This window comes from Eublepharis macularius, chromosome 5 (genome assembly GCF_028583425.1).
Source record: "Eublepharis macularius isolate TG4126 chromosome 5, MPM_Emac_v1.0, whole genome shotgun sequence".
Lineage (NCBI taxonomy): Eukaryota > Metazoa > Chordata > Lepidosauria > Squamata > Eublepharidae > Eublepharis > Eublepharis macularius.
The window spans coordinates 165,148,804-165,170,242 of NC_072794.1; the positions used below are offsets into that span (position 1 = coordinate 165,148,804).

General features: G+C 47.7%; 1 protein-coding gene across 1 annotated transcript in view; it reads right to left on the reverse strand.

Moving 5' to 3' along the window:
* The window catches only part of EEF1A2 (eukaryotic translation elongation factor 1 alpha 2), a 39,943-nt gene extending 20,200 nt beyond the window's left edge, over window positions 1–19,743 (reverse strand). Inside the window, exons 1-3 of the mRNA XM_054980882.1 lie at window positions 19,626–19,743; window positions 17,141–17,358; window positions 4,144–4,323 (exon numbers count right to left, since the gene is read on the reverse strand). Of these exons, the coding sequence (XP_054836857.1) occupies window positions 4,144–4,323; window positions 17,141–17,284 (324 nt within the window). The 5' untranslated portion in view covers window positions 17,285–17,358; window positions 19,626–19,743. The remainder of the gene's footprint in view (window positions 1–4,143; window positions 4,324–17,140; window positions 17,359–19,625) is intronic.
* Window positions 19,744–21,439: the final 1,696 nt, after the last annotated feature.

Sequence of the window (21,439 nt, forward strand, 5' to 3'; positions counted from 1 at the left end):
TACACTGCACCTTAAACTCATATATAATGCCGAAGTTAAATACTGAATCTTATGCATTTTATAAAAGTCACCTGAGGGTGTTTAGACTGCTATTACTAATTTCCAGAGGAGAAAGTGGCCTCTTTGTTATCTCTAAGAAAAATGCGCTTTCACTTCTGAGTGTCCTTGGACCGGAGCTGCAGCTGTGTACTGAAATGTATCTTTTTCACAGGAGGGAATGATTCCACTCTGTACTTTGTCTAGACTAAACTACTTTGTTCCCATGTAACTTTTTGGGTTTTTGCGCCTGAATGCAAACAAGCCAGTGGGCGGGAGAACATCCCTTATAATCAGTAGTCCTATTGTTTGAATAATCACTTCTGCCAACTTCTACCTATGAGTGCATACCTGAACTGAATAGATCTCTAAATAAAGTTTCTTCAACCAATGCACCTGCGTGCTTGCTGTGAGGGACTTGGGGATCTAACTGTGAGGGACTGCCACCCTAGGACTGACACACACACAGCCATTGTGAATTGTGTCTATACTTTTCTTGCTCACATCTGAATTTAGCACAACTACATTTCCCCCTGTATGGCCTGCGATAAGAGCCTTTACCCCTGCTGCATACGCCTTTTCTTCTTCATAACCTCTTGCTTATTTATCTGCCTAGCAAGAACCCACCACGTGAATCTGACTAAGCGAGTCCGCAAAAAAATACTCTGCAAGAAAATAAATACATTTATTTTTGCTGCAGCCGATTTACATGGGTACCCATCTGGAGTGGAAATGACGAAAAGTGACACACGGCATCGAAAAAAGTTCTCTCTAATAACCATCACCTGAAATTTCCCCTGAACAAAACAGGCTCGGACAGGCTCCTATGAGCTAATACTCTCTCCATATTGTAATTGAGCAAGTTCTCCAAATGTTGCCTTGATACTCGAAACCTGACAGGGCCATCTGGGCCTAAAAATAGCTGATGAGCCTGGGGGGATTTTTTCCTCATCATTCACAAGGAACAAAAAAGGTCAGCCCGAATGCAGCTTTAACCATTTCCAAAGCCCTTTAGAATGCAGTTCCCAGGTTTCATCACGCCTCCAGCCAGACCGAGGGTGGAGCTATGCAGATGAAGAGGCGGAGCTATACAGATAGGCTTGATTCTGGTCATCTGAGACAGGCGACAGGGAAAAAACTGGTGGTGGTCCCAAAAAGCACCCCTTTCCTTGCTTCCATTCCTAAGGGGGCCCTGTAAAAGTGGGAGCAAAATCTGCCCTCCACCCCAGACACTGTGTGGTCCAGCCCTGCCAATCAGTGATTCCACAAGTGGGGGCACCACGTCTTTCTGCACAGAAATGCACAACAACCTCCCCGCCTCCACCCATATCAGGGCCTTGCAAGGTCTTTGCCCTTTGCAGGTTCACTGCCATGGTGCCGAGTGTACTGCCAGCCAGTAATTGTGGGGAAGATGTGTAACCGGACAAGCAGCACCTGCCAAAATTCCTTCCTTCACACCCCTGCAAAAAGCATGGAAGCCTTGACTTCCGGCCGTCTCTTTGTGATTGATAGGACCCGTGAAGGGCATGCGTGGTGCCCCACCCAGGGCCTAATTACATTGTTTATGAGAGTCAGTTTGGTGCAGTGGTTAAGAGCAGCAGGACTCTAATCTGGAGAGCCAGGTTTGATTTCTCACACCTCCGCTTGAATTCAGCTGGGTGACCTTGGGTCAGTCACAGCTTCTCAGAGCTCTCTCAGCCCCACCCACCTCACAGAGGCCATTTCCACACTGCTTACCTTCCCTCGGAACAACCTGAAACATCGCGCAAAAAACGCAGAAGATCACGTTTTCTCGTGCGAGATTTGTGCAATGTTGCGCAAATCTCGCACGAGAAAACGTGATCTTCCACGTTTTTTGCGCAATATTTCGGGTCGTTCCAAGGGAAGGTAAGCAGTGTGGAAATGACCACTGTGATTTTTGTGAAGATAATAATAACACACTTTAAAAACCACTCTGAGTGGGCATTAAGTTGTCCTGAAGGGCAGTATATAAATCAAATGTTATTATTATTGTTGTTGTTGTTTATGGGCACCCCTTATGTCCCCCATGGGACCTATCAACCACACGTGCACTGGAAGATCTGTGTTGAAATGTCCCAGGTGAACAAGAGGGCCAATCCGGATTAGGATCACAGTGTGTGAGGAGACGGGGTTAAGCCTCCTTTCTCCTTTCCCGGGGCACTGCTTTGTGCGTGTGCAGTTCCAAAATGGGGCAAGTTATTTTATTATTTATTTGGTTTATACCCCGCCCTCCCCACAAATGGGCTCAGGGCGGCTAACAGCATTCATAAAACAGTCAATTAATCACAAGATCATAAAATCAACAATAATCTTTAAAAAGTCATTAAAATAGTCCAGATGCAGGCTATTTAAATAAATATTTGGGAGTCCGTATATGGGCCCAGCAGATGGCCGAGGGCAGCCCCAGAAAAAGTGGTGGTCTTAGATGGAAGAAGGGGGACACCCGCTAGCACTCAGCCGAAGGCCCGGTGGAACATCTCCATTTTACAGGCCCTGCAGAACAGTAACAGGTCCTGCAGGGCCCGGATCTCCAGCGGGAGAGCGCTCCACCAGGCTGGGGCCAGGGCAGAAAAAGCCCTGGCCCTGGTTGAGGCCAGACGGATGTCCTTTGGGCCGGGGACCACCAGGAGTTGCTTGTCTGCAGAGCACAACACCCTGCAGGGGACATGATGGAAGAGGCGGTCCCGCAGCTATGCAGGTCCCAGTAGGTGGAGGGCTTTAAACACCAAGGTTAACTCCTTGAACCGGATCCGGAACTCCACTGGGAGCCAGTGCAGCTCCTCCTCCTCCCTAAGTCCTGGGGACGTTCTGACTTGGGAAAACAGTGAGGGGGGGAAGCCCCCCAAAGCTCTAGCCCCAAACTGAATTGGGCCTCTGTGGGCCTTTAAAATGCTGTTCCCAACAGCTCCTGTGCAGAAGGTGAGTCGGGTCCAGAACCCCCAAGCCCAACTTGTTACAAAATGTAATATGTAGTTTGGCCTTAAGCAGGGACATGACCGAGGTTTATAAAATGAAGTGCGGGGTGGAGAAAGCGGACAGGCAGAAAGACTTCTTCTCCTTCTCCCATAATATTCTATCATGGAGGCACACCGCAAAGGTGAGGGACAAGAGATCAGGATGGAGAAAAAGGACTTCGTTACTCAGCAAGTAATTATAATGTAAAAGTCACGGCCAACAGAGATAGAGGCGGCTGTCGCTGTGTTTCAGTTCATGCATGGTAGAGAGTGCAATATGAGAACAGCAGAGGTGCTATGCTGACTCAGCCCAGGGGACCTTCTAGTTCAGCATCCAGTTTCACACCACGGCCAACCAGTTGCCACGGAGGGCCAACAAAGAGACAGTAGAGGCCAAGACTTTCCCCTGCTGTTGCCTCCTAGCACCGGGCTTTAGAGGTTGACTGCCTCTGGATTTATGGAGGAATGGCCCACCGATGGCTACCAGTCATGGTAGAACCTCCCCATCCAGAGGCAGTCAACCTCTAAAGCTCAGTGCTAGGAGGCAACAGCAGGGGAAGGTCTTGGCCTCTACTGTCTCTTCGCTGGCCCTCCATGGCAACTGGTTGGCCGTGGTGTGAAACTGCACGCTGAACTAGATGGTCCCCTGGGCTGAGTCAGCATAGCACCTCTGCTGTTCTTATACTGTGCTCACTACCGCCTCTGGCCACTATGTGCTCCAGTGTTCCAATGAATGCACACTAAGGGCCAAAATACATGGGTGCAGGGCTGGAACGCCACACAACTAATCTGGGCCCTGAACAGGAAGAAAAGTTTGCAGGGGTCAAGTCTCTCCCCATGCCATTCCCCCGCATTAGAAATCTTCCGTTCCTAGCTTCTTTACTTTTGAGACCTTTCCTCTATCAAGGCTTCAAACAGCCATGGGTGGATACTATATTTCTGCAGAGAAACATCGCAGAGAGATGGTTCTCATTGCCCCGATTCAGATCCCCCTCCTCTTGCTTTCTACAGCCAAATTACATACCTGGAGCACCACGACCAGAACGGCACATCATGCGTACACCCAGATGTGTCCCAGCTATGCAACCGTCCCTCTGGGGAGCCCTGGAGAAGCCAGCCCTTCATTTCTCACCTGTGAGGTCCCCGTAATCATGTTCTTGATGAAGTCTCTGTGGCCGGGAGCATCGATGATGGTGATGTAGTATTTGGTGGTCTCGAACTTCCACAGGGAGATGTCGATGGTGATCCCTCTCTCCCGCTCGGCTTTGAGCTTGTCCAGCACCCAGGCGTACTTGAAGGAGCCCTTCCCCATCTAGCAGGAAGAGGGAGGAAAAGAGGCACGTCAGTGGGGTGCATCACAGAGGCCGAAGACTGGTTGTCCGTGAAACGTTCAGTTTGTGTACCATTCAGAATGCAAGTGGGAGCTCCCATAGGGAGGGGGTCTCGACTGTTTCGCCAATGAGTTGGGAACCATGGGTTCCCCCATTATGTTGCTTTACATATTATCTGTTGCTTTGAATAGGTACTCGTATATACTGCTTGTGCTTCACGTTGTCTACTGTCAGTCCTAGAATTGATTAGGTTCTGTTTCAGCAATTCTTCAACCCCGTATTGGATCCTTGCTAATGTCTCTGTAAACTTGTATTCATTTACCCTGTGACTTTATGGAAATGTCCTTGACACTGTATGGAAATGTCTGCCCTGGTCCTTGCTACTGATTGTACTGATCTCACACTATGTAATCCGCCTGGAGTCTCAATGAGAAAGGTGGACTATAAATGACATACATACATACATACATACATACATACATACATACATACATACATACATACATACATACATACATAGAGATTTTTTTCAGCTAGAACGCGGTGGAATGGAGTTCCGGCAGCTCTAGAAAATGGTCACATGGCTGGTGGTGCCACCCCCTGATCTCCAGACAGAAGGGAGCTTAGATTGCCCTCCGTGCCACTGGCGCGGAGGGCAATCTAAACTCTCCTCTGTCTGGAGATCAGGGGGCAGGGCCACCGGCCATATGACCATTTTCACCAAAGGCGATTTAAACTTTAAAAAACTCCCCCTTTGTTCCAGATGACCCAAAGTGATGTCATTGTGAGGTCCTGAGTTCCGCCACTGAGTTCCACCACCTCTTTTCCCAGAAAAAAAGCCCTGCATACATACATACATAAATAATTGCACACACATAGACAGCGCCCTGTACATAGAAAGCTAGATGTCAAAGAGGGTTCTCATTCAGGTTTGTCCCTGATATGTTAGTTTTCAGTATTCAGGGAACTTTTTCTCGTGTAGGAAGTCATATGGGTTCGCACCTCCAATCAGAAACGGTATACTCCGAAGAGGGCAGACCACCTCAGCCACTGTTTGTGAGAACCATTAGTCAGGAAATCTCAATTTCAAACATTAGAACGATCAAAACGATCTCACAAGCTAACTCACATTTTCAATAAATACCAGAGTATGTATATCTCAGAAGCTAAGAAAGGTCGGACTGCACTCACACAAAGCTCTTCATTGATGTTATAATTTGGTGTAAAGTTGCCAGTATTTCTGGATGTGTGTGTATCATCAACCTGAAATTAAAATCAAATGTGTATACTGCATAATAAATAATGAGTTTCATTATATTTTATTTGATATAGCTTGACTCTTGTAGCATCTTCAGGTTGAGTTTGGGTTTTTTCCCTTCCCCTTCTTTCTTTCATTGTTATTTAGGATCTGGGAGACCCAGGTTCAAATCTCCCCCTTTTGCCACGGAAGCTTCCAGGATGACCTTTAGCCAGTCAGCCTTACCTACCTCACAGGGGTGTCGTGAGAATAAACTGGAGGAGAGGAATTTGATAGAAGCTGCTTTAGGTCCCCACAGAGGAGGAAGGTGAGGTATAAATGATGCCAACAACATCGCTCGATTTATATACCGCCCTTCAGGACAACTTAACGCCCACTCTGAGCGGTTTACAAAGTATGTTATTGTTATCCCCACAACAATCAACCTGTGAGGTGGGTGAGGTTGAGAGAGCTCTGAGAGAGCTGTGACTGACACAAGGTCACCCAGCTACTTCAAGTGGAGGAGTAGGGAATCAAACCTGGCTCTCCAGATTAGAGTCCTGCCGCTCTTAACCACTACACCCGGACCCCCCTGTATTTATTCTCACATCTGCCTCCAGATGCAGTCAGTACAGAGTGCCACATAAGAACGTATATCCTTCTTGCCAGAAAGGATAAGACACTATCAAATGGCTGACAAGCTCGAGCAGATTAAATAGCAGCAGAGTAGTTTTCAAACTTTCTATCTGCAAGGAACCTTTTCCGCATTCCGTTTTCTGCAGATGGACTAATGCGCCTTTTGCCACCCCAGAGGCTTCTGGGGCCTGTTTTTGGGCACACACCTGACTTAGAGCAATGGCTAGCTTACTATTGAGAAGATCTTTTGGAACATGCCATACACTTCCCAACATACCTGGTGAGAAACAGTTAACAAGCTACGGAGGCCTCCAGACAGACAGCGTGGTGAAACATTTAGAGCCAAGCTACAAGTGACACCTGACACAGGTTGGACACTTGTCAGCTTCCCTCAGGTTTTGATGGGAAATGTAGGTGATCTGGTCTTGCAGCTTGGCTCTCCATTTAATTGAAGTTTACAGAGCGGCAGCCTATGGGAGGGAGAACATGCGGTCGGGAGGGGAGAGTAGGCGTTGGGCTCTCGCCAGGTGCCCCCCATCCCATCTGCTGTCTGTGTGTGTGTGGGGGGGGGGGGGTGTTTGTAAACTTCAATTAAATGGAGAGCCAAGCTGTAAGACCAGGACGCCTACATTTCCCATCAAAACTTGAGGTAAGCTAACAAGTGTCCAACCTGTGTCAGGTGTCACTTGTAGCTTGGCTCTCAGAGTATCAGTCTAGGACTGGGAAGACTTCAAGGTAGCCAACCTCCATGTGGGGCCTGGAGATCTCCTGGAATTATATCTCATGTCCAGGCTACAGAGACCAGTTCCCCTGGAGAAGATGGCTGCTTTGAAGCGTGGACTCTGTGGCATTATGCTCTGCTGAGGTCCCTCCCCTCCCTAAACCCCGCCCTACCCAGTCTCCACCCCCTAATCTCCAGGAATTTTCCAACTGGGAGTTGGCAAGTTTAGGTAGATCTGGGTTCAAATCCCCATCCAGCCATAAATCTCCCTGAAGTATTTTGGGCCAGTTACTCTCTCTCAACCTCACCTACCCCGCAGGGCTGTTAGAGGAATACAAAGGGCTCAAGGGAGAATTTTGTATGCCCCCCTCCCGAACTCCTTGGAGGGAGAGCAAGGTAAAATATGGTTTAAGGGACACTCAACACCCTCCAGGAAACAAGCCAAAGTCCAGAACGGTCCCCATACAGTTGCCGAAGCTGCTTCTCAGCTGACCGCCCTTCAGATTGAATTTGCTATGTACAAAAGAGAATCGTTTTTGCTCTTGACATGGACGAATGCTCTGACTTGGATGGCCCAGGCTAGCCGGATGATTTCAGAAGCTAAGCAGGGTTAGCCTTGGATAATACTTGAATAGGACACGGCCGGGGAAGTCCAGGGTGACCGTGCAGAGGCAGGCAAAGGCAAACTGCCTGAAAACCATATGAGGTCACCATAAATCGGTGTGACTTGACGGCACCTTACACACAACAATGGAATGATAGAGAGAGGAAGTGCGAGAGTTTGGATGGAATAGTCCTGTGTGATTCCTATAAATGTGGGCCCTCATAGTCAGGTGATTTTAGATGGCATAGTGGACAGAGCGCTGGGCGAGGATCTGGGAGAGCCGGGTTCAATTCCCTGCTTTTGCCATAGAAGCTTACACGATCTTGGGCTGGTCAAACTCTCAGCCTGACCTACCGCATAAGATTGTTGTTGTGAAAAAATGGAGGAGGGGAGAACGATGTTCTAAGCTGCTTTGAATGCCCTTGGACATGTCCTTGGAATCTGAGGACTAGAAACTTGCCAGGCTTTTTTGAAAAATTAATTTTGAGATTTTCTAGAAAGTGAATTCTATACCCTGCACTACATTCTGCTCTTTTTCTGAGAATACACACACACAGGCATCCCATTGTTAATGTCATCTTTGCCTCCCCAAAGGCTCTGTCAATTTCACCTCCCCTTTGGGGAGGCGAAGATAAAATTAACAATTCCTCTGAGAAGTGATCTCTGCTGGCTCTGTCTTTTTAAACTATGCTTCCCGGCTAACATTGCATCTCTCTACACTTGAGCATCCTCATGTAAGATATCTCGTGTAGAGACACTCTGGCAGCACATGAATGAATGAATGCTTACATTTATTCAAGTGAACCAGATGTGCCAAATGTTGAAATTCAAACCGTTAACAGCGGTTCGATCCAGAAACAACCCAGACCAGCTGAGACCAATCAGTTTAAGCACTCCGCACGGACAGGGGTCCACAAATGTTTCTGCTTCAATAAAAACTTTTAAGGGGACTTTGGTTTGTTTTATTTTTTCGCCCAGCGTACTTGTGCTTCTGGACTCTTAAGCACGCTTCTCTCTGCACCGGGTTGTGGCTCGGAGATTGCAGACGCAACCCTAACCAAGAACGTTGGGACAGCGGAAACGCATTTCGCCTTGAACTTCAGGAGATGAAAGTGACAAAACCTTTGATCTCAACCAAGTAGGATTTTTGTGCCAGAGAAACACGTTGACACCTCTCCTCCCCTTGATGTGCACACAAAGTACAAAGATGATTAACGACCGAGTGTCATTAGCCTACCCCTCCCCCCACATTCCACCCTTGAGCCACACACACACACACCCCAATCCAAAAAAACAAAACTGCATTCTTCTAAAGAAGCAGGCTGAATTTTGCGGGCTCATGCATCCATCGCTTTGCGGCAAAGACAGTCCTCTCTATTTAGCAAAGAGATCCCACCCCTTGTTCTCTTCTTCAATTGGCTGTATTCAATTACTCAGAGAGATTGTAAAAGGCATGGTGGCGGGGCGGGCGGGGGGGAGTCCAGTATTTTCTGGCTTAGCACAGTAACTGCTCTGTTGAAGAACCTGATTTGGCTGGACAGAAGGAGCGATCGTCTCGACGCGATCACAAAGAATGGATTTAAAACGCACACGCACAAAAGCTTCCGAACCGTTGCCACCTCTGTTCTCGAAGCTAAGCAACCTCTTCCCTTGGGCTATCCTGTTATTCCCTTAGAGAAGCCACACGGCTTAAAATCTGCCTACGACCGGCCTCCATTTCCTACCAATGCAGTCGAGTGAAAAGGAATACCCCGTCCACAGCCCTGCGTTAGAAAATGGAGTCGGGAAGCACAGTCAATCGGCTATTAATAGCAGGTTTACGCCCCTCTGCTGTGCCAAGGAAGGTGGCAAAGGGGTGCGGAGCGACTGTCCGAAATGGCAGGTCATTTCCAGAAGAGACCAGCGCTTACTGCATCGCGTTTGCTTGGACTGACCTAATGCAGGCAGGCCAGGCAGACAGATGCAGAGATCAAGTGAGAAAGAATGACAGCAGATAGACACAGATGGAGAAGGAAAGACGGACACAGATAGAAAGATGGAGAAACACAGAGAGACATAAAGAGGGGGGGGGCGAGACAGTCAACAGGGAATCACATATAACATTTTCAAAACACCAGTTTTTATTTTCTTTAACTACCAAGGTGGCAGAAGTAGTCCAACCACGTCACTACAAAAGGCCAGAAGCAATTCTCCATCACCCCTGAATATATTTTCCGCCCCAAAAACATTTTAATCTATTATTTATTCAAAAGGCACAGACTAAACCGTACTGAAAGCTTGGGGTGGTGCTAACAGCGCACGTTTTTAAAAAACACACATAAATTAATAATGTATATGAGCTTTTCACAGGTTTATCCCATTTAAGCAGCAAAAATAAATAAAACCTTCAGTTCTCAGTTGGCTTCACTCGGCCCCCAAAGCTGACCCAAATAGGAGACCTTAAAATTTACTTGCAAAAGATGCTGTGACTTTGAAAAGTGTCTGAAAGGAATAAGTAAGACGCAGTCATGTATAGCAGTTAGGCTGGAACTGGGAAGACTTGGGTCAAATCTCCCCTCAGCCATGAAGTTCACTGGATGACGCTGGGCAATCTCTCTTGCCCAGCCCAATCCCCTCGCAGGGTTGTTGTGAGGATAAAATGGATGGAGATGCCATGTATGAGAGCGCCTTGTGGCGTCAAAAGTAAAGCTGCCAACCTCCAAGTGGTGGCTGGAGATCTCCCAGAATTACAACTGATCTCCAGGCAACAGAGATCAGTTCCCCTGGAGAAAATGGCTGCCGTGGAAGGTGAACTCTATGGCATTACATACCCAGCTGAGGTCCCTCCTCTCCCTAAACCCTTCCCTCCCCAGACTCCGCCCCCAAAGTCTCCAGGAATTTCCCAATCCTGAACTGGCAACCCGAACATCAACAGTTAGCATGCCTGTCTAAGAATCCTCACGTGCAGAGAAATTTGAGAGACCTTTCTGCCCATGAACATGTATCCGGAGTATTAGTTCAACCATACTACATAAAAAAATAAAGATACGTGACAAACAGGTGAATGGAATAACTAGGCACGAAAGCACAAGATGAATATGTCACTGCTAAAACAGAAAAATGCCTTCGCATCTAAGAAAAGACAGAATTTACTGAAGAAAACAGGACCAATAGGAACAAGAAGCTACAGAGATGGAATAACACCTGAAGATATTATACCACATGATCAGAAAAGAGGGGAGGGGAGAGCTCAAAGCCCCATTTCCGCCCCTGGATCTTTGCCTTTTCAAAGGCTAAGGCACAGATCCGGCGATTCATGGATCAAAGGCAATTTGTAGATTTGATGTGGTTTTTCAGATATAAGAATCTGTCCTTGCAAATATAATCTACCAATTGTCTCTGGAGAAAGGGAAAGAAGGAAGAGCATGAAAAACAGTGCCAGATGCTTGCCTGTGGTTTTTAACAGGCGTCATGATGAAACGGCGTCTCCCTTTCTATGCCTCGGAGGGCCGCTCAGCCTCCTCTGTGCATGTCTAGCAATCACCAGGCAACAGCAAAGAAATCGGGCCTATTGTTATGCGTTTCTGTATTACGTACATCGCTGCATGACCGGGAATATTCTGCACTGAAGACTGAAATCGAGAATCAAGGCAAATCCTGGCAGCCATTTCCATTAGGCCCGGCTTTGCATTCCCTGGCTTTATTCTGCAGACGAGCGAGGCACTGAAACCTCAACGTGAAAAGCCTATAAATGTATCCCTTCTGCTTGCCTAGTGCCAATGCCTCTATATCCCTAAGCCCATTTTAGCAACCTTGAGTGACAGAAACTTGCCTGCGCACCACAATTATGAACTGGCAGGTCACATCACACTGCTTACCCTCTGCCTGTCTGAGATACGTGGATTGGAAGGGTGGAAAAGGCTAAAGCATCTGGGAGAGCTGGCGAGGTCTAGTGAATTTATTTTCTTCCTTTACACCCCGCCTTTCACCTCAATGGGAGCACAAATAGGATTACAAGAATCTCTCCTGCTCTGTTTTATTCCCATAACCACCCTGGGAGGTAGGTTAGGCTGCGAGGGTGTGACTGGCCCAAGGTTACCAGCAAACTTCCATGGCAGAGTGGAGTTTCGAACCCAGATCTTAGCCTGATACTTTAACCAGTACACCACACTGTCTCTCACTGTGTGAGGAACTTGCTGGCAGAAGAGGGATTTCCTGGGTAGATTTTTTCTGTTCTCCTATCTTATCATGTATGCAGTTACACTCTTCCAAGTCCAGCGGTCCAGTAGCACCTATAAGACTAACAAAATTTGTGGTAGGGTACGAGCTTTCATGAGGCACAGCTCACTTCTTCAGGTACCAACCTGAAGAAGTGAGCGGTGCCTCATGAAAGCTCCTACCCTACCACAAATGTTGTTAGTCTTACAGGTGCTACGGGACTCTTGCTCTTTTCTACTGCTACAGACAAACATGGATACCCATCTTGATCTATCTCCTTCCACGTCCATTAGAGGCAAGGGGCTTAGAAAAGTGTGACTGTGTAGGACTGCTCTGTTAGGGTTGTTGTAAGGTTAGAAAAAGGAAAGGAAACCACAATAAACACCTTTGGAAGAAGACACAAGATAAGAGACACAAGATCCACATATCTTTTTTTCCCTAGTCCCCTGCACGCACTAAAACCTTAAATTATAATTTAGTAAGGTTTATAGGGGAAACCGACCTGTGTTCAGCGATCCCCAAAACGCACTCTTGCTGAAGAACACAGGAAATGGTTTTAGGATCAGACCAGGGTCCATCCAATCCCGCATTCTTTCTTAGAATCCCATCAATCAGCTGACACTGGGAAGGTCTACCATAAACCGGCAACTTCCCCCAAGGAAGATCATTGTCTATATACCACTGCCGAATAGAGCCGGTGTGGGTTAGGGGTTAAAGTGTCAGACTAGTAAGAGTCCGGTAGCACCTTTAAGACTAACCAACTTTATTGTACCATAAACTTTCGAGAACCTCAGCTCTCTTCATCACATGCATCTGATGAAGAGAGCTGTGGTTCTCGAAAGCTTATGCTACAATAAAGGTGGTTAGTCTTAAAGGTGCTACTGAACTCTATCATTTTGCAACTACAGACTAACACAGCTAACTCCTCTGGATCTAGTGTCAGACTGGGATCTAGGAGACCCAGGTTCGAATCCCCACTCTGCCATGGAAGCTTGTTGGGTGACCTTGGGCCAGTCACACACTCTTAGCCTAACCTACCTCACAGGGTTGTTGTGAGAATAAAATGAAGGAGAGGAAAAGTGTGTGTCAGCTGCTTTGAGTCCCACTGGGTAGAAAGCCAAGGCATAAATGAATCAATAAGTGAAGTAAAAAAAAATAAAACTGAGAATGAAAATGGGAAGGGGCTAAACCACCATGCACCCTGAATCCTTCCCAACGTCAACTGGGCAGCAGGTGGTGCAAGAATGTTACACACAGGCCACCTGGGGAGGCTTTGATCAGTATTTGGCTAATGACGCTTATGCAACACATGTCACTAACAAAGCAGCCGGAGGCAGGGGAGAAGGGTGCACTTGTCCTGAATCCAAATCCAACAGAAGATCTAGGAGGAGATGAGTCAAAGACTTTGAGTCTCTCTACACAAGACATCTTACACAGGGATGCTCAAGTGAAAGATCTGACACTTGTTTGGTATAGTGTTTAAGAGCAGCAGGACTCCAATCTGGAGAGCCAGGTTTGATTTCCCACTCCTCCACTTGAAGGAGGAGGGGGGAATCAAACCTGGCTCTACACCAAGCCAGTTTGGTGTTGTGGTTAAGAGTGCGGGACTCTAATCTGGAGAACTGGGTTTAATTCCCCACTCCTCTACTTGAAGCCAGCTGGGTGACCTTGGGTCAGTCACAGCTTCTAGCTCTCTCAGACCCACCTACCTCACGAGGTGTTTTGTTGTGGGGATAATAACAACATACTTTGTAAACTGCTCTGAGTGGGTGTTAAGTCATCCTGAAGGGTGGTATACAAGTCGAATATTATTATTATTCTCTTTCCACCTAACCAACTTCTTGGGGTTGCTGTCAAATCTATTGCCCTGTTGTCCTGCCTTTCCTCCAACGAGCCAAGGGCAGAATCCACAGTTGTCCCCTCCTCCAGTTTTGTCCTCACAACAGCCCTGTGAAGTAGGTCAGGCTGAGACAGTACATCTGGCCCAAAGGAGGAGAAGAGATTAATGTACACTACCCAGCAAGCTTCCATGGCACAGCAGGATTCGAACCTGGGTCTCCCAGATCCTAGCCTGATGCTCTACCCACTGTACCACGCTAGCTCTCCAATGCCACACAATTGGTCCATGGCAAAAACTAGGCTTGGACATGAGTCTCGCACCAAATGCCAACTCCTTGCCTATCCCCAACGCAACTCTGATTCAACAGCGAACGTGTCATCCTATCATTCATGCCACCGATTAGGCCAGATAAAGTCTCCATTCCTAAGAAACTTTCCCAGCATTCCTACTGAATAAAATGGGACTTACTTCCAAGTAGGGCTGCTAAGGACTGTTCCCGTAACGGGCTTGGATCTCCTTTGTCCCTGATACAAAGGGAATCATTTGACGAACATGGCTTCTGAAGCCACATTGTGAGAGATCGGGGCCTGTATCCGGCACACATATACACTATCAACAAATAAGCCGATTTACCAAATGAGTCATACTATCTACCGCAGTGGCTTTTGCTCAGACAGACAGTGACACTGCAAGGTCTCAAAGAGCGGAAGGTCTTCCATGACACCCACTGCCTGAGACCCTTCAAATAGAGACTGAACCTGGGAACTTCTGGACACACATGTGCTCCACCACTCAACCACAGACATCACCACCCTGCACGTTACCTTCATATACCTGTCCTAGCTTCACCTTACTTACATCTCAATCATCCCCTATTCATTTCCCCCTGCCCCTTTGTCCACTGCAGATCTCATTCCCTTTACTTATCTGGTTCACGATAAACCTTTTTTCCCCCAATGTTGTGCAAGATACAGACCAGGCCAGGAAGAGCCCGTAATTGTTAGCCAATGAAATACAGCCAACCGTTTATATATCAAACCAAACCAAACCCTCTCTTCTTGGTATCAGATGCAACAGACCCCGATGGGCCAAAGCAAAATTTTAACCTATCATCCATTATGGTAAGGGTTACAAATAATTTGCATGGTCATATCATTGCATTACTGCATATCACTGCATGCATCATTGCAAGCGCGGAGTCAACATGGAGAAGAAGAAGCTGTATCTCTGAAATGGCTGTTAGGAAGAATGAGATGGGAGAGCTCAAGTCTGGAGAGGAAAAGGGCTCTCCAAGGGTCTCTCGACATGAGGTATCTAACATGTGAAGAACACAAGTTGGGAGATGCCATGTTAGCCAGGAAGGGTAGTTTAAAAAGACAGAGCCAGCGGCAGGGCAAAGGCTTTGCTATACACTGGAGCTGTGCGAAGGGGGCTGTGAAATGCCAGAAGGGAAACTTCAGCCCATTAGAACCTCTCCAGTTCCAAGCCTGGTTCTGGAAGGTAGCTCCGGCCCATTTCCATTCCTCACTGCCCTCTGGTTGCCATCACACACAGACTGGAGAGGTGAAACTGACAGGGCCTTGGGGAGGTGAAAATTAAATTAACAAACCCTCTGAGGAGCGATCCCTGCCAGCTCAGTCTTTTTAAACTACCCTTCCCGGCTAACATTGCATCTTCCTACACTTGACGAACATTCGTCGAGGGGTCTTGTGTAGAGAGACTCTAACATTGCAATCCTATGCAGAGTTACACCAGTTTAAGCCCACTGAAGTCAATGGCCTTAGACTGGAGTAACTCTCCATAGGATTGCACTGCAAGTCTCGGGCCCTTGGATCTGTTTTCAGCACCAGGAATGTGTAACATGATGCCTCTGAGCACATGCAGAGTACATTCCTCTCACTGGTACATTCTTCTCACAGCTTATTGCTCCAGTCTGAGACAGCAGACAGGCCAATCCAGAAAGTCTACCCCAGTGGAGAAGTAAGAACTTTGGGACTAATACTGGAGCGTGGCCCTACCAATTTTCCTTTCAGGAGGCTGTGAGAGCTTTTGCCCACATTCAGGATGTTAATAATAATAACAGTAACTGCACTTATATATTACCCTTCTGGACAGGTTAGTGCCCACTCAGAGAGGTAACAAAGTCAGTATTATTGTTATCCCCACAAGACAGCTGGGGAGTTAGGGCTGAGAGGCTTACCCAAGGCCACCTGATGGCAGGAGTGGGAGTCGAACTAGCAGAGTGCTGACTCACAGCCCAACCTCTTAACCACTATGCTACAGCAGCTCTCTTAATCATCAATTCTGATGTGTGGAACAGCCTCAAGGGTCTTTGTCCTGGCACACTGTCACATTTTTATCACACCCTTTCTCTGAGAAGCTCACGTGAGGGTTCTCACTTTTATCTTTACAACAACCCTATAAGGTAGTTTAGGCAGAGTGAAAGTGAAAGCCTGCTTCATAAGCAAGGGATGATTTTAACCTGGATTTTCCAAAACCTAGTGCTGTTTTATGATTCTTGATTAGCCTCCCAAAACATTTTCTATTATCTAATTAATGCTCTGAATTGTAAAAAGCTTTAGACAAACTTATACATATGCTATGGTGTGTGTGTGTGTGGAAAAACTGACACCCATTTGATCCGAAATGTCTAAGAAGTTGTGCTATGCCATGAGATCCTTCTATCTGGGCACCGTCCGTTCTGGCTGGTATCAGCTCTCTGGGGTCTCAAACCAAGACAAATTTTCACAACCCCTAAGGAAATTCCACAAACTGAATCTAGAACCTTCTGGGGGCACCAAACCACGGCCCCTCCCATACTGTACAACTCTTCTCAGATAAACATTTACATAAATATGCCCCATGAGGTGAACAAAAGAAATACAGTCATTCATTTCAGCAGCTGCGCATGTTCACCCTCTAAACCTGTGGTTATATAAAGGGAAGGCCCCTGTTCTCACAAGCCCATCTACTTCCTGTAGCAAATTTCCCCAGGCCAGTTTGGCTAGAGATCCTGATGGAGTTTTGCCATCTTCTGGGCATGTGTGTGGGGGAGGGGGGTATTTGGGAATTTCCTGTATTTTGCAAGGGGTTGGACTAGATGACCCTAGAGGTCCCTTCCAACCCTGTGATTCTGTGATTCTTAGAGCTGGAATATACTTACAACACACAAAAGATCTGCAAAACCACTAATGCAAATGTCAAAATGCACACCCGCAAGAGGGGTTTGCTAAAGGCAGAAGAAGGTGGGGAGAGAGCTGGATTGGGGTGGGAAATCTTTTCTTAGCTCTCCCCACCCCATTTGGATACTGGCCTCTTTTCTTTTTTTTAAGACAAGAAATCAAAAAGAGAAGCAGTTGAGGAAGAAAAGGCAGAGAACAAAGATATGCAGAGGAAAAGGAGAAGGGGGGGAATAATCTAGGAATATTCCAGCCAAGGAAAAGGCGACGCTTCCCAACCAGCGAGTGACTTTTTCCATCGCACGCTTTCTGTGCCTGAGAGGAGAGGGAAGGGCAAACCTAAAGGTCGAATTGCACAAGCGCCTGCGCCCGAGTGACCCTTACCTCGGCGGCTTCCTTCTCGAATTTCTCAATGGTCCGCTTGTCGATGCCGCCACACTTGTAGATGAGATGGCCGGTGGTGGTGGATTTGCCCGAGTCCACATGCCCGATGACCACAATGTTGATGTGGGTCTTTTCCTTCCCCATCCTTCCGCTCTCGGGTTGCGCTTCACAGGCCCGGCGACGCTAGCTCAGACGGAGGAGCTTGTGACCAGAGGCTGCTGTGAAGAAGAAGGCGAGAGAAGATCAGAAGCGTCACCCGGAGCAACGGCAACACAACATAGCACCAGCAGCCACGCAACGCACAGCCTGCTCGATGTTGCCTCTGGGCTCCTTTAACGCACGTTCGGCATTAGATCTTTCGCCAGATAACAGCAGGTTGGACGCAGGCCAGACACAGGGAAGATTTTCTGTCCGAAGGGAGAAATCGGCCCTAATTTCTCTGCTCCTATATTGCCCGCATTACACCTTGCTCGTTCGAGTGACATCTATGTGAACCATCGCCCTGTCAACCGGAGATACGTGCGTCACCTCCTTCTTACCCAGAGATTGCATTTTTAGAACAAGTAACCTCGTGTGACTCATGGGCATACCAAACCTCATCTCCCAAGCCAAGATAACTACCACAAGAAGGTTGGGGGGATATTTTTCATGCCTTTCTGATATACGTTCTGCCAATATTATACACCAAAATGGCTCTCCCCGTGCAAAATATGTAATAATAAGACGTCTTCTGTGTGCCGAAGCCTGCTCCCATAGTATATTTTTTTTCACAGGCATAGGTTTTCCCCGAAAATATTTGGATCCCCGGAGAAAAGGTGGCAAAAGGCTCATCCTCAGAAAGGACAATATGGAGCCGCAAAAGGCAGGAGCCAGAAATAGCTTCCCATGTGTTTCCCTGGAGCTGAACTGGAAACAGCCTGTACAGAGAAGAACACGAGGGGCGAGCTCAGCTTTCTCCCCCATACCAAGATATGATATAGGCAAAAATATACATTGCAGGCGTCCATGATGTCACAGCTGCCAAAATCCTTTGCAAGGTAGCACCAGCATCAAGCCCAAAAACCACATAAGGAAACCTCTTTAATCAAAACCCGATTTTGTCAATCTGCCCTTAAAGGATTTCATTTTTTTATTTTTTACAGAGGTCTGTCCGTTCCTATTGATTTTGCCAGTCTAACACTGGAGCAAAACCTACCCCACCTACTTAGCGGGGTGGGAACGCCGGAGGGGCGCTTGAGCCCAGTATAATTTGGGAATATAAAATTCAATGTGCTTTCTTTCTCTCTCTCTCTCTCTCTCACACACACACACACACAAAACCAGAAAGGACTGCAGCTGTTTGCAAATCATGCAATCTCCCCCCCCCCCCAATGCATCTCAGATAAATAAGCCACCATATCTGGTTCCAGAAACCTCTACGCATGCAAATAACTTTCCGTCTTTTTTCAGGATTCAAAAGGGCCAAAATTCATTTGGTGATTAGGCAAAAGGGTGGAGGGGGGTTAATGTGGATACTCACTGCCACCAGCCCTCATTTGCCACCCACATGTGGGTGCTCTAAAAGCACTCTCTACCTCACCCCCTCCTCCCTCCACCATGAGCTATTTTTAAAACCTGAATTATCCAACCGAGCCTATTCAAAGTCCCTACATGCTAAACGCTGGATAAAATCTCTAACCAATGCAACGGGTTACATTCTGCAAAACTACCAAGAAATACAGCCATTGGAGAGAGCAGCATAAAATATGCAAAGGTGATTTTTTTTTTACAGATCCTGTAGCTTTTATCTTCTAACGGGCCATATTTGCAACAAGGTCAAACGGATCCCGACTTGATCTCTTGCATTGCTTCCCCGGCCTGAAAATAGCAGGTTCCCCGGAGGGCTTCCAAGCCACAGAGGCCCTAGATTTGAAGGGAGGGGGGAATGACTTTGCAATATGCAACCTGCTTATAAGTAGCACAAATGGACGGAGCGCCCGCGCCACATTTTTAACCAGCTGTCCACAGTCCGGGTAAGGCGAAGCGCTCGCATCAACCGAACCGGTCTGGACGCTGCTGACCGCTCCCGGCTTAAGCGCCTTAAGGATCGCGGGCTACATTTCTCCTCTCTGGCTTCCCAGCCCCCCAAATATCACCTGCGCCGCTTGGAAGGGGGGGGGAGGTATTGCCCACACACCCACACGGCGGCCCCGTCGGGAATTGCCCTAGAAAAGCCCCTCCGCCGTTGCAAACGAAATGGCAAACGCCCGGGAGCCAAGCCGAGCCCGTGACGTCTATTGCACAAACACCCCTTTTGCAATATATATATATATATATATATATATATATTGCAAAGAATCCATCCTCGCCTGCTTAAAAGAAAAGAGCCACTGGCCCCTCCGCCCCATCTCTGCAGCATCTATTCCAGCCCCATCTAACGGTGGGGATCAGAACCGGAGGGGGGGAGGTAGAGAGGTGTTGTGCGGCAAGCTTAGGGAGCTCTTACCGGCAGCTGTGGTCTCAGACAGCAGAGGCTGCCAGCTTCGGCACGGGCGGCTTTATTTCCCCGGGAGGGGGTCCACCTATTGACGGCGACGGCGCAATGCAGTCACCCCCCTTCCCTCCTCCCCTGCGCACTACGGCATTGCGGTACAGAGCCGGAGAAAGAAGGGAGGGGGGTAGGAGGAGGAGGGAGAGGAAGGAGAGGGGGGCAGTGGGCAGAGCCCGCAGGTGGAAGAAGGGATGGAGGAGGGGGAGAAGGGCAGGAGGGGGGTCTCCAGGACTTGGCTCCTGGGTTTCGGTTGCCGCTGGGCTAAAATATCCGGCATTATTAGTATGACTAAGGTATCTGTGCAGTCTCTGGAGAGCTTCTGCCACAATGAATTCGGTAGTCTTCTGGGTACCACGGGATTCTTCGTCAGTCAGAATGAATTTGGTAGTCTTCCGGGTGCCACAGGATTCTTTGTCAGTTTGGATGCAATGGATTGACACAGCTAGCTGCCTGGCATTTATAATACCCCTCCCACCCTCTGTGCCAGGATGATAACAACCACTTCCTTTTCCCACTCCTTGTAACAAAGGGAGCTCGGACTCTCAAAACCATATCCTGGAAATCTAGTTGGTCTTTAAGGTGTTACTGGACCCCAATCTCTGGAAAGCTGCTGCCGCAAAGAATGAAGTAGTCCTCTGGGTGCCACAGGATTCTTTGTCAGTTTGGCTGCAATGGATTAACACAGCTACCCAATTTACAATGTCCCTCCCACCCTCTCTGCCTGGATGATAAGGACCCCTTCCTTTTTCCACTCCTCAAATCCGAGGAATGGGCTTTGACTCCTGAAAGCTCCTACTCTGGAAATCTAGTTGATCTTTAAGGTGCTACTGGACCCAGATCTTGGGGGGAGTTTAGGGAATTTTCTGGTTAAGATCCCCTGGCAAAGGCATTTGCAAAAGGTGTTGGGATCAAAAAGGATCAGTATAAACAACTCTCCTATTGCACCTTGCTCTTTTTCTCTTACTGGACCCTACTGGAGCTGTCTTTTTTTTCCTGATTTGTTAATTGCAGCCAAACTGACAAAGAGTCTTGTGACACCAAGAAGATGATGAACATGCAACTTAATTCCCATGCATTTTCCAGCTGTTTGCTCTCAGGTCTCTCTTTCTGCCCTCCCTCTGTTCTCTATCCCTTTCTGCTGGAAATTTCCACTGTAATCTCCCAGGGGCAGGGCCCTTTTTCCCCTTCTGCTTGTAAAGCGCCAGATACATTGATAGTGCACAAAAAGAACCAGTCAGAAAGTTCATTCTAGATCCACCTCATCACCACCAATACAATACCAATCATGTTTGATCAACTTTAATCATGCCTGATCTACATTTTGTTTGCTTCTTTCATGAATTTGCATGTGCCACTGTAGTGAAGTGGTTAAGTAGCTGGGCTGCAACTCAGCACTCCGCTGGTTCGAATCCCTCTACTACCATGAGGTCAGTAGGTGGCCTTGGGTAAGCTGCTCCTCTCAGCCCCAGCTCCCCAGTTGTATTGTGGGGATAATAATCACACTGACTGTTCACCGCTCTGGGTGTGGCACTAACCTGTCTAGAAGAGGTGCTGTAGCATAGTGGAAAAGTGGTTAGGCTGTGAATCAGCACTCTGCTGGTTCGAATTCCACTCCTGCTGTGAGTTCAGTAGGTGGCCTTGGGTAAGCCCCTCCTCTCAGCCCCAGCTTCCCAGCTGTATTGTTGGGTTAATAATAATAACATTGCCTTTGTTCACTGCTCTGAGTGTGGCACTAATCTGCCCAGAGGAGTGATATATAAGGGTTGCTG